This window comes from Atheta coriaria, unplaced genomic scaffold (assembly GCF_025399875.1).
Source record: "Atheta coriaria isolate IRGN ID8LTWV9N9 unplaced genomic scaffold, Caltech_Dcor_3.1 hic_scaffold_7_pilon, whole genome shotgun sequence".
Classification (NCBI taxonomy): Eukaryota; Metazoa; Arthropoda; class Insecta; order Coleoptera; family Staphylinidae; genus Dalotia; species Dalotia coriaria.
In genome coordinates, this window is record NW_027045449.1 from 12,542,772 (window position 1) to 12,556,347 (window position 13,576).

General features: G+C 36.5%; 3 protein-coding genes across 3 annotated transcripts; 1 reads left to right on the top strand and 2 right to left on the bottom strand.

Annotated features, from left to right (window-relative positions):
• Positions 1 to 2,428: 2,428 nt before the first annotated feature.
• mfas (midline fasciclin) lies at positions 2,429 to 8,697 on the top strand. Its single transcript, XM_065308501.1, is given in 10 exon segments — positions 2,429 to 2,594; positions 4,215 to 4,610; positions 5,859 to 6,026; positions 6,094 to 6,358; positions 6,422 to 6,752; positions 6,810 to 7,163; positions 7,225 to 7,410; positions 7,413 to 7,534; positions 7,602 to 7,947; positions 8,010 to 8,697. Coding segments are annotated over 10 exon segments (2,475 nt in total). The 5' UTR covers positions 2,429 to 2,529; the 3' UTR covers positions 8,252 to 8,697.
• LOC135796475 (uncharacterized) lies at positions 8,302 to 10,225 on the bottom strand. Its single transcript, XM_065308502.1, has 6 exons — positions 10,031 to 10,225; positions 9,706 to 9,939; positions 9,512 to 9,644; positions 9,205 to 9,458; positions 8,943 to 9,149; positions 8,302 to 8,883 (listed from the first exon to the last, which is right to left on the bottom strand). Exons 1-6 carry the CDS (start codon positions 10,197 to 10,199, stop codon positions 8,393 to 8,395), a joined length of 1,488 nt encoding a protein of 495 aa, XP_065164574.1. The 5' UTR covers positions 10,200 to 10,225; the 3' UTR covers positions 8,302 to 8,392.
• Positions 10,226 to 10,295: 70 nt separating this feature from the next.
• On the bottom strand, positions 10,296 to 13,426 carry LOC135795597 (mitochondrial glutamate carrier 2-like). The gene is made up of 13 exons (XM_065307313.1): positions 13,359 to 13,426; positions 13,171 to 13,305; positions 12,965 to 13,114; positions 12,776 to 12,909; positions 12,541 to 12,720; positions 12,319 to 12,475; positions 12,116 to 12,268; positions 11,378 to 11,524; positions 11,169 to 11,318; positions 10,970 to 11,100; positions 10,741 to 10,920; positions 10,540 to 10,687; positions 10,296 to 10,485 (listed from the first exon to the last, which is right to left on the bottom strand). The coding sequence occupies exons 1-13, from the start codon at positions 13,376 to 13,378 to the stop codon at positions 10,323 to 10,325; spliced, it is 1,848 nt and encodes a 615-aa protein (XP_065163385.1). The 5' UTR covers positions 13,379 to 13,426; the 3' UTR covers positions 10,296 to 10,322.
• Between the last annotated feature and the right edge of the window lie 150 nt (positions 13,427 to 13,576).

Sequence of the window (13,576 nt, forward strand, 5' to 3'; positions counted from 1 at the left end):
TTTTTTATATCTTAGGTAGAAACTCATTTTTACATGATTGAATTATGGTCTTCTTGAATTATTAAAAGTACTTAAATTATGAATTATAAGTAATTTGTACTTATGATGTTTAATATGATGATTCGTGATTTTTTTGTTTATTAGTTTGAGTGGTCATCAATTTATTATTTTTCTTGTGGTGCTATTTAAATTTATCAAAAGTCTTTCACATGATCACTTGTAAGAGTGCTACGAAAGTTGCAGGAAAATTCCAAAACGTAGGTAGTTTGTGTTTACTCGTCAAATACTCTATGTATCCAGTGGCGTAGCTACCATGCAGATTTTTTTTTCACAAGTCAATACAGTGTTCGAGAGTAATTTTTGTGAAAATAGGGCGGTATTAATTTACTTGTTTGAATATAAAAACATGATTTGCGTTACAAAGGAGAACTCATTACATCAGTAATTATGATGACGTGGAGGGGATGAAGGCGAGCGGTTTAACAGGGACTAAGAAGAAACGAGTATAAGTGCAAGGGAAGAAAGTCTTGAAGTGCCAAACAAGGATAATAATAAAAAGAGACTTGTTCCAAATTTGAAATTTTCTTTTATATTGCATCTAAGCAGAATTAATCTTTGTAGCTACGCCACTGTAGTGTCCATTAGTGGGAACTTTGAGAAATTAACGCTTGTTTGATATTTATAAACACTTGTACTTTACACCTTAACAAAATCAACCATTCAAATCAACAACGTTTCTTATTACATACAACGTAAATACACATTTAATAGCATAATATCATTTGAAACCAAAACGAAGTATAAATAATTTGCTAGAATTTGTGTTACTATGAGTATGTACTGGATCCTATATAATTTGCGATACTTACTTGGTCTTCAGGCTTAAGCGACGCGTCTTGCTTCTTAACCGCATATCCTATTCGTTTCACTCGTCTGGACAGCAGTACATAGTCTTACTTATGAGTCATCCTTTGATGAGTTCGAGTCACTCGCCAGAAAACAAAAGAAATAAGGTGTAGCCATTGTAATCCAGGCAATTCAAATAGGTTGACGCACTACTTTACCTTGTCGATTTATTTCATTCAAGTTGTTTATAAACCAAATTATTAAATAATAATATAATATGATATAATGAACGTAATCAAATGAGAATAACAGAACTAAAATGGCGCTGACTGTTTATATCATAAAAACAGCTTAATACATGTAAAATTCATTAACACTGATTTGCATTAATACCGGAAGTTGTTATTGCAACACAATTAATTACATTCAAACGGCGACCTAACGAGTTTAAGCTCATCTTGACAGAATCATCTGATAATCCGCTAATATTAGGTTAATTGATGGTAGAAAAAAAACGAAATTAACAAGTTTCTAAATAAATCTTTGGAACTTTTTTATTCGTGGTAATCAAGGAACAGTGAATGGAACATAATCCATTATTGCAATGTTGTTTAAACACATCTAGCGTATACTGAATTAATACGGATGTCAAACAATTTGTTGCAATTGCTTTAGTGAATAGGGTCTGTTGTCGCACTTGCCACTGTTGCTAAACAGTCATAATATTCATCATTCACTAATACTTTGATGGCTGGTTGAAGGTACACATTGAAAATCTCGAGCAGATGATTAAAAAGTTCGAAGAACTGATAATAACATACTACGACTGGAATTAATATTTGTAAACAGATTGAATGTAAACTTTCTTTTCATGCTAATTAAATTATAAAAACAATTCTGCGAAATGTAAGTCGATACGACACTATGATTCAGTCCGTAGAGCACTAAAAGCTTATCAGTGTTGTTATAAATATTAATCATATTGTAATTATCCGACTGGAAACTTCTAGAATTCTATAGTTTAGACCCAGTGGTGTTTGAGTTCTAGAATGGAATAGGTATCGAAATAATGAATTAAATTATCGGTTTGGTTTGAAAACCTCAACGTTTCACGGACATTGAAGGTCGAGGCCAATTTAATTGATTCCATTTGAAGTCCGTCCACGCCGAACAAGATCAAGCTGAATTATATAATGCAAATGGCGACGCGCGTTACCTTTTATTGTTTTGGCTCAAGTGTAGCGTGACGCCAATGCACACTCACACAATTAACTTTGTTTTGTTTCTAACACCAAACATTTACCAAGCATAATCGACATATACAGAAGTCAGACGGCCCGCATCCGATTATTTCAATGTACTATATTTACATATACCTGTTGTTGTTTTTTTCTTCTTATCAACACATTTTTCCACCACGCACGATGAGCGTCAAGAACAAAAAAAGGCAATTTTATGAGGAGGTACAAGCGAAACAAAAGATGTTAGAAAAGGATTAACGGGACTCGGATGATGAAGCCAGAAGAGTGTGGCGGGTCCCCCACTCGGCGCGCAGGAAGGCTTCATATAAATGAGGAACATCATTATTTCACTGACAGTTCGCGGCGGACACTTTTACCAAACGACTTAGCAGCGCAGCGAGTTTCCAGTTTCAGTTTTAGTTTTGTTACCGGCGTTTACATCATGTCGAAGACCTGTTTGGTTGTAAGCGCCCTTTTGGTCTTGGGTGTTAATGCGGACTTTTTCAGGTAAATAAGTACCCACTTAAACACTTCTGTAGATAGTTTGTAAATGTTTTAAGCGCAAAAACCACAACAAACGATTGAAACAATTGAATCCCACTGCTTGTCTTTGTATTTCTAACATGCACGGAATTCGCACACGTCTAAAAACCGTAACTAATTAGTTTCGAACTTGTCGCTTCTATATTCCATTGTCTACTCTTGTCGCTTGTCAAAGAACGTGTAAATAATAGCGCTAAATTTCTGTTGTTTCTAGAAGCAAGGTTATTTTGTTTCTTTATTAACTTGTTAACTTATTTACAGTTTAAAACAATTCCAATTTGCGATATTCGTGTAAAATCTTAAATTATCAAATTAATTCTCAACTTCCTTACATTCTTACATAAATTTTAATCATGTCCTAAAAGATTAGCTCTAACTGTAGCAATCGCATCAATTACAACGTTATATATTCAGCTCGTATCTAATACGCGCTAATTATTTAATTTACTTAGCGAAATCGGAATATTCTCCGAACGTCGAAGTCAGAGTCGAAGTTTATCGCGTTCGACATTGCAGTCGTTTTATCTTGCAAACGACTTTTTAACGTACTATTCCTGTGATGGTAAATTAAACAATGCACGATTGTTGTCGCCTATCGTACGGTTTTAATTCATCATGTTAAACTCATCGCAGCCACTTTAGAATGCCGCGATAATTATAGCGAGGATAAAGATGAAGATGCGATTCGAATGTGAAGCGCGACGATTCCGCTAACAAGTTTGAAATGCGCACTAATTATGTTCATCTGCGAATCGGAAAATGAGACTAGAATGTTAATTATTCGCACAATGTTGTGTTTTTATTCGTTAGCATAAAAAAACGTAATTAAATCATTTAGATGAGTCAACTTTACACTGATTTTGCATTTTTCAACGCGTTTCTATAAATAACGTTCACCACGCATCTGCAAAATAATAAAACATCAACTACACTTTATTCACGTATCTAATTCATCTTAAAACGGTCGTAAAAATTTAAAATAACGTTCTAAATAAAAGGAGGTCACTTTATTTTTTATGTACTTGTTAAAATAAAATGAAGTTTATTTTTTATTTTATCATCTGCTTAAGTTGAATGTTTTGATGATGTTAATCTTATTTATTATCGTAACAATTTGTTTTGTGGATAATGTTGACCTTGCACTGTACAATTTACGGCTCGATGTGTTCGCCCTGGCTTTAGTTTATTTTTTGAATGTTTCCAACCAACGGTGTCTGAAAAGAGTTGTCATTATCATGACGAAGCACAATTAAACCGCGTGAATTGTGCAATTTGATGTGAGAAAACCACAGTTCCCACTTGTTAGTCAAGATCTTCGGCGCAATGCATGCAGCATGCAGGCCTACTTTGAATTAACATTTTGTTGCCACACTTTATTTTCAATAAGTTGTAATAAAGTTGCGATGGCTTGAGTTTTTGGCGCATGTGAAGCGAAATAATTCTCATTGACACAGTGAATGTTTTATTATTTCTCTATTTTTACTTATTATTATTATTTATATATACTTGTAGTATTGTAGTTTGTTTAGTTTGTAGTTATCACTTTTCTGATGGTTTTATACAGAGCACGCTTTCTTCTTTTAGTGGTCCCTACGACCCATACAACCCGTACCCCATTTACGATCCGTCTGTTTACAGTCCGTCGTTTAACTGGCGCGCACAGTATCGCTCCGGTGAAGATTTAGAATCGGCAGAGAGCAGAGAACCTTTATCACCAGATTATAAAGATCCAAAGAAACTGAGCAGAGGGCCACCTAGCAAACCAAGTTTTGATGATGGAGTTTTACCCGGTGGCGTTTTGGACGTAGACGCTGTTGATGGGTTTGCCAATCCTGCCGGTATACCCGGTTTGGGTTCAGATTTCGGTTTTGGAATAGGCAGCCATGGTGGTCTTCCAAGGAGGCCCAATTCAGGCGGCTTGTTTGGTTTCGGCAGCTTTTTTGGTCCGTCCATGGGCGACTATCAACCATGGTGGAAGGGGTGAGTGATTTCATTAACTATAATTATAATTACAATTCAATCTTGATCAATTAGATGAAAATTACATGTTTACGGTATGAATAGAATCTGAAAACATCACGATTCTGGAAATTATTTGATTCGATTTGTCATTCAGGACGCGATTATCTTGTTTTCAACAATCACTGCGAATCGTGTAGATTAATCTCTAATTTATTCGGTATCACTCTGAGATCTCACTAGAAACAATCACGAATAATGATGAATGTTAAATAATTCATACATATTCAAAACAAACAATAATATATGAGCAACACAAAGCACAATGAATAATATTGAATTTTAGCATGAAATTTGTACAAATATGTTTCGGACACATTGAACTCACAAAACGGAGTTGTTAATTGTTTGTACCGTTTGGTGGATTAGCGGCGGCGTGAAAATTAACATTGCGGTATGATTCCTGATTCGTTTAGGCATTTAGGCAAGTTGCGTTTGGTAGGTAGAAAGTTCTGAAACTGAACTAATTGGCCATTTAGGTTGCACTACGCCATGCACTTATTTGATTCTCTAATTAATTTTCTCCTAATTCCAACGTTATATCACACTCGCGGCAATTAAGCACACAGGAAAGAAATTCGTGTCGCCTATTTCTGAACGATTTATTATTTTAACATTTAAACTTTTTTTCGTGGTAACATAGATACGTGCGACGAAAATATCTTAACCTATTCCTAAATGCCATCAAATGTTTTTGCGGCTTCGCGCGTCAAAGTTTCTTTTCGAATTAGATTCACGAGCGACTAACAAAGAAATGCGAAAGGTACAATCATGTATGCACTGTGATGATACACGCTCGCTCGTGGCAACGTTAAGAATATGAAATTATTTTATGGTGTCAGTAGAAAGTAGTTTTCTAAATCTTTCGTGAGCATGACACTAATAATGCAGGTTGTACTTTATTTGCGGCTGATTCAGCAATACAAATAGAGAAATAAGTCGATAAATGAACTTGACCTTATTCGCGTAAATAAATAAATTGTCACTTTTATGATAATACTAATTTCAGATTGGTTTCGAAACTGCTATGTTAAATTAAAACAATAGGTCATTAGAACTTTTTTCTTATGTCGTTCTGTTTCGCGGTTTTTATAGTGTAATCTCAACCTGATTTTATTGTTTATAATGCTTTATTAACTTAAGCGTAGCATTATATTGCATTATCGCTGGTGAGCTAACTGCTAACGAGTTAGATTTAATGTGCTCCAGGTCAAACGTGTGCATTGAACGCGAAGAGAGCACGGATGATGACGACGACGACGAGCACGCCATCGAGAACCAAAAGAACGAGACCGAGGAAGTGCCCAATTTCTTTTCGACGTCCATCAGTCTCTCGAATTGCCATCAGACGCCGACGAAATACGAATGTGTCACGAAGTAGGTGACGATCGAAATTTAACAATCGCACACGCGGTACTCACGCGACTTTGTATTGCTCTTGCAGGATTAACAATCACGGCGTCGTGAAGACATTTACCGTTCGCTACAAGTGCTGTTACGGCTTTGTGCGCGGCGAAGGCTCCGCCGGTTGCAACAAACAATTAGAGCTCAAATTATTGGCGGAAACAATCGAGCAACTGGAGGGCAAGTCGTTCATGGAGATGGTATCGATGGCGGGCATGCGAGATGAAATCGATAACGGCAACTTTACCGTCTTCCTGCCCACTGACCAGGCTATTGAAGACTTTGACGATAAAATGACCGACATGGTAATTTGCGCGTTGATTGATTTTTTTTTTGTGCCTGTTTGATGAGCTATTATCTTTTTTTAGAATCGCGTTGAAACTTTACGTCGCCGGCGGGACGCCATCTCTACACCGGAACTAGTGCGCAACCATTTTGTGCCTGGCTTTGTCGATCTTAACGATTTGTCTAATGAGGAATTAATTACCACCGAAAACGACAACAAGTCGATTAGGATCAACGTTTATCCGACTAGGTCGTTCGAGAAAATGGTCACGGCAAACTGCGTGCGAATTAAGAAAAGCAACAACCTGGCAAAGAACGGCATTGTGCACGTGCTTGACGGAGTTATGCAACCAGCTGTCAACAGTATCCCACTTATCGTTGAAGAACATCCGAAACTAACCAGTTTTAAGAAAGGTTTGCTTTATAAAACTGTAATAAACTATTTATATTAAATGTTTATTGTAATCATAGTTTTGGAAAACACTGACCTGGACACACTTTTCAAAGATGACGGACATTACACTGTCTTTGCTCCAACAGACGAAGCCTTTGAAAAGTTGGACCCTGCTACAAGAGAAAAACTTTTGGGTGGTAAAGGTTGTGCCGGTAGCATTTTGCGTCATCACATCGTTGGCAATACAATCTGTTCATCCGCAATCATCGGTAATGCGACGACACACAATCTCGCCGGCGAAGTACTCGAGATGGAGCGCAAGGATGATAACAAATTGGTCATTGAAGGGAACGCCAACATTGAGAAGGCAGACATTATGGCCACTAATGGTGTCATTCACTTGATTGATACCATTATGATCCCCGAAACAGGTTTGTCTTACATCGCATACGTCAGTCATAGACATTAATGATTTTGTAATCTTCTTATCAGCGCTCTACTTGAACGACGCCTTGAAGAACAACAACATGACCAAGTTCCAGAAGTTGATTGAAGACGCGCAATTCCAAGAAGAAATGAATGCTTTCGAGAATGCTACGGTTTTCGCTCCGAGTGACGAAGCACTCGGAACTCCCGAAGCGAAAAAGTACATGGAGGAAATCGCTGACGATAAGGAAAAATGCGTGAATTCATCAAGGCCCACGTGATTGATGGTAAACTCGAGACATGCGAAATGGAGAACAACGTTTTCTTGAACACTCTTGCCGAAGATCAACGCTTGCGAGTTAATTTATATTCCACGGTAGGTTTTTGTGATAATTAAGGAGGTTGTTGATGTCACGATTGATCGATTATCCGTGTGCCCACAGTTGCCATTATTTGCCAATATCGTAAATAGAGCAACCGTCAATTGCGCACGCTTGACCAATTTCGACGAGAAGTCGTGCGGATCCGTTATCCACGAAGTCGACCGCATCCTCATGCCAGTAAACCAGACCATCATGGATGTTATCGAAAATGATGACAACTACAGCACTCTGCGCAAGGTCATGAAGGACACCGAATTGGTAGAGATACTGAAGGACACCAAACGATCAATTTCATTCGTGGCGCCAGATAACGAAGCGTTCAAGAACGTTAACGACGAAGATATGAAGACTCTACTCGAAGATAAGGAGAAAGCCAACTTGGTTCTTAAGAATCACGTGCTAACAGGTAAAATGACTTAATAAAAATGCAGGTTGTAAACTGGTTTACAACAATATGGAATTTTACAGAGGTTTTATGCTGCGCGGGCGTCGGTCCCCAAACTTGGGGCTTCAATAGTGTTGTCTCGACTATGGCTGGTCAGCATCAACAGGTTTCTCGCAGCGGGTCGCGCCAGGTACGCATCGGTCGTGCTTCTGTCACAAAGTGCGACGGTATGGCCACTAACGGCGTTGTCCACACCGTCAACCGGGTACTCTTCCCACAACGTCCCCACCACCCACAATTGGGCTTCTTCTTCTTTGATTTTTAAATATTTATGTTATCTACACCACACACACACATACAAAAAGAAACAATGACTGATGTTTAATGTTTGTACTTTTATTATATTATTAACTTTATTACTTGCATAACGTAGCTACCGAAGACGTGTGTATGTTGTAATTGTAATTTAAAATGGTGATAAAAGAGTTAAATTATAAATGCAGGGTTGTGAGAAGCTTGTGAATGCGATTACATTTGAGATGTTTAGATAGGTCGCCCCAATCGTGAAGCATAATCCGAAGAGGATCACTAGTAACGCGAGCGTTGTTTGTAAATTGGTTTGGAAGTAATTTTGATCCGGATGGGTATCGTTTGGTGATCGTGGTGATTGTATCATTAAATTGTCTGACGCAGGTTGCGAGCTGGTCGACGCTATTGAAGGAGTTGTTGAATTGTAAACGATGTTATTAAATACAGCCAGTTGTAATTCTCCCTCGTGTTTTCGCTTCAATAACCTGATGCGAATGTAGAACAATGGCGGCAACACGAATACTAACGGCCCGATGAATGTGCCACCAATCAGAGCCATTACAATATCGAATTGTGGTACTGCTTCAGCGATTAGTATTGCAATTGCACTCAGTGCAGTTCGTAAAATACATCGGCGATGATTAAATTCTTAAACAATGAATGCATTTTGTTTTGAAACTAATTGATTGAGATGTGTTTTAAATTACCTCTGGAAATTCCAAGGCAATCTTCTAGGTGTTGATATAATGCACTATTGCTCACGGCTAGTGTTAAACAAAGTTGCAATGCGACCAGCAAGGCAGCAAAATGTAATGCGATCGAGCTGGGAAGTGATCCGAGCAAACTTGGCTTAGCTCCTGTACCATATCGCCAATATGCGATGGATGTAGAAATTGCAAACATACTTAACGACGCTAGAAGTAACTTTAATTAAAAATTTTAGGTATTACCTTAATATTTAGGTATTACCTAAAAATCCCACAATTATAACTTTTGTGATCTTTTTCTTTTCATCCATATCAACGTGGATTGTTAATATTGTCGGATGAATATCAAACTGAAATGTGATAATGCCATACGCTGTTAACATATTCGTCCAAATCGATCGATTAATTCCAGGATTAGTGGAGTCATTACTTATGATTCTATTATCAAATAACATTGAAGTTATTACTAAGATAAAAGTACCTAAAACAAAAGTGACTGACAAGGTGCACAACAACCTGGAATCATCGAGTTTAATATAAATTGCTGGCTTATAGGTCAGTGAACTGACTTCATGTCCTTTGGACTTCCAAGCCATAGTAATGGGCATAACAATGTGCCTATGACAATAATCCAATAACAAAAGGACAAATCCAAGTGATTCTCAGATACCCGACGTCCAAGTAATTGCAACGTTTGAGAAGCTGAAAAAGGTGAACATTTTTAATTGTGAAAATCTTTTTGAAAGAGTAATTTCCGCCTTACCAACTAATAAATTTGGAATACCTCCTGTAAAAATTGTAATGTCTAAAAAGAATGTAACCACTTTTGAAAAACGTTTCCCAAATGTTAACTCGGCTAACGCAGAGTAGGGATAACGACTTTTCGATTCAACATCCGGATCTATTTGTTCTGCGATCAACCAGCATCTTCCCAGTAATGATGCAGTGTAAATCTGCAAAGTGCTGACGACACATATTACAACAATTCCATATATTCCTTAAATAATAATTTAATATACCACCGTTTTAATAGGTACGTTATAATAATATATTTTACTCTTCTAAGACTATTTTGTTTTAGTACCAACCACAATCAATGATGCTCTTTGGAAGTGCTACGATTGGAAATACTCCAAACACATCAACAATGCAAATAATTGCAAATAACGATGACAAACCAGAAGTAAAGGTGCGATGTTTCTTCACTTGATCATTGTTGCTTTTTGCAAGCAGAACACTTTTCTCTGTTATGTCCATTATGTCACTGACCAGAAAGTAGTTGAATCTTAACATATCCGTAGAGTTAAGTCACGGTGGGGCTTCAGGTGTGTAAGATATTAAATTACCGACTAGTTTTAAATTTCTTTACAACATATATTACTATTTATGCCGCACAAATGTTTGTGTTGGTAAGTTAAAGAGTGTTTCAGCAACGCCGAAGTAATAAATCATTTCGGTGAATCCAAAAAGTGGAGCTATGACTAACACTCGGCAACCGGCTCCTCGAAAAAATGAAAAGAATCCTTCATTGCGATAAATTTTTCTACAATAGAGCAATTAGTGAAATGCCGCAATGAATTTTGTTATTGGTGTATACTTGAAACAATCAACAACGCCGTCATATTGCACTCCGGAATTCAGTGTTTGGATACGGGTTTTTACAACATCAGCCGGTGTTAGGAGAAATGCACTAGCTGCTCCTGACATGATGCCTGAAAAGAGAGACCAGCTAGAGGTAGCTTCGTCTGTAAAATGTAACCGGTAAGGATGTTGTTCACATTTTTGTAGATATTGGTACCGTTGGAACTTTTAGGACCCTTATCATACAGGAACGCAAATAAGGGAAAATAAATAACGGCAAAAGGTATATCTCTCAATGCACAAGGCACGATTCCTTTGAAAATCCCTAAAATTCCATTTTCCTTGATTATTTTTCGTAACACTATCCTAGCAGTCAACGAGTGCTTCGTAGAAATATCTAAAAATATTAAATAAGAACATTGGCACTATTCTGTTTCAATGTTTACTATTAGTTTCTTTTAACTTGAGTCCTTCGTTTTGCAGTTGTATTTTGAATAACTCCATTGGCGAAGTAATGAGGGTTGCTAATACACCTGTACAAGCGGCGGCCATTCCTTGCCAATACATGTTGTCTTCCCTGATTTGAATTTTAGATACACAACATACAAATATATAAAATAATAAATAAAATTTTTAAGATTATACCCTTTCGGTGGTTGGAAGAGATGTCTAAAACAGTCGTTTCCGGTGATTTGAACAACCAATTCAGGTGTCACTAGTAATACATTCACCGATAATCCGCGATACAATCCAATAAATCCTTCGTGTTTATGAATTTTTACCAAAGCATTCGTTCTAAAATTAATTTGAAATTCAATTTGATTTCATTCTTGAGTCTAACAAAATAAACTTACAAAGATGTATATTTTTGTTGTCCGTCTGGAGTGATTAGTTGAGTTTGAAAGCGCGTTTTTACCAAGTCGATAGGATAGACCAACAGTGAAGCGATGATACCAGCGATAGCACTATTTACAATACGTGGTATTAATCTAAAAATGATTAATTATTAATTATGTATTAAATTTAGTATATCAATAACCAAACCATACAGAAATTGATCACTCATGGCCTATAATTTAAATTGTGAAGTTAGAGATGTCATTATTTGTCATTTTCAATGGCAGTTGTAAAGGATATCAATATGGCTGCCATTAAAGTTCTTGTACTTCATACTTGCATAGAATATGAGTATTATAAAATAGTTTTTGTTCCCAAATTTGTCTTATTTAACACATGTTAAGTTATATGTTTTTATATTTTACTAGTTATTCTGCTATTCGAGGCAGAGATGGATTCAACAAATCATTGATCATTAAAAACTGTCCAGCTGTTCTTGAATTATAAATGCTGTAACAAACGCGACTTTGTTTTATATGCGTAGGATAAGACATTTATTCGGTTTCTGTGCAAACCAAACCTTGATCACGGAACACCTTTTAATAGCTTTTGTTATCGAAATATCTGATTTTAAGCAGAGCATCAACCATTTTTTGTAAAAAAAAATTATTCTTGAAATCAGTAATAAAGAAAAAAGAAACTCTTCAACTCAATTCAAAAATATTATTTTCGTGATATCGTACATTCAAATTTACTTTACACTTTTTTGTCTATCTATACCCAATATAGCTTCTGCTATTCCAAAGTAGTACACAGCTTGAGCTATTGCATATAAAGGCGCAATCACAATGATTCGACATCCACCGCCCTTGAATAATGCTGTAATCCCTTCAGTTTGCCATGTGTCCCTAATAAAATATTGAATTATATGATGTCGTGAATAATATACTATACCTACGTAAAACAATGCCAAAGTCCTTTGTATTGCTTTTGCCCTTCACTCTTAGCAATTGCCTGGAAACGAGTCTTGATCACATCAAAAGGCGTGCAAATCCACGCAGAGGCTGCCCCCGACAAAAGGCCACATATCAAATGCCAGTATAATTTTGCTTCACCTGTAAGAAATTACGCTCATGTTTCACATTGAATGAATTGTTATCTTGAGACAATAAGATATTACCATCCGGATCAGTGGGCCCCAAATCATGAATGTATGAGTACATAGGAAAATAAATAAATGCAAATGTTATATCTCTGTAGGCTGTAGCAACAATGCCTCTGTACAACCCAAAAATGCCTTTTTCTCTAAACAATTTTGCTGCAACGCCAAGTCCTGATAACTTTTCCACCGCTTTACCAGCTAAAAACGAAATATTAATTTAATAATTGCACTGAAATAATTTTTGTAATTTCACATTTTCTTGCTTCAATTGCTACACGCCCGGCATCTTGGAGTTGAATCTTGAGTAGTTCCATGGGACATGACACTAATGTTTGTATTACACCTGCGCCAGCACCTGCGAGGGCTTGTCTTGAAAGGGACAAACGCCTGTAAAGCAAAGATATAATATACAAGTTCTAACAATTGACTTCAATTAAATTACTTATCCTTTGAGCTTAAATAATATCGAAAATAATCATTGGCCGACAATTTAAGGCCTTTTTCTATTCCGACCAACGACAGATTTATTGCTAAACCGCTGTATAATCCGCGAACTCCTTCATGTTGTAATGTTTTCTTGAAACAATCAAACCTAGCAATATAAATTATTAGAGCATGTGCTTCCAAATTAAAACCGTTGAAAATTACATGGACGAGTATTGTTTTTCACCATTTGGGCCGACATGTTGGTTTTGTAATCTAGTTTTTACCAAATCCAAAGGAAAAACAGCCGCAGCTCCAATGGTCGCTGCAATAGCTCCGTTGACAACTCTCGGTAACAATCTAAAACAGTAGAATTAATAGTTATAGAAATATGAAGAAGTTAACAAATTTACGAAAAATTAGGATCACTCATTTCAACTAACAAATTTGTTCAAAATAAATAAAAAAACTGAATGACTTTACCTTTAAAGTACCGTTTGACAAATTCACATACATTTAATGACAGCATTTAACGTCGTTCAACAATATAGCAACCAATAATTTACTTTTACTATTGTTACACTTGTGGATACAAGTGAATATTTTTAATATTTCATATTTGGATCACCGC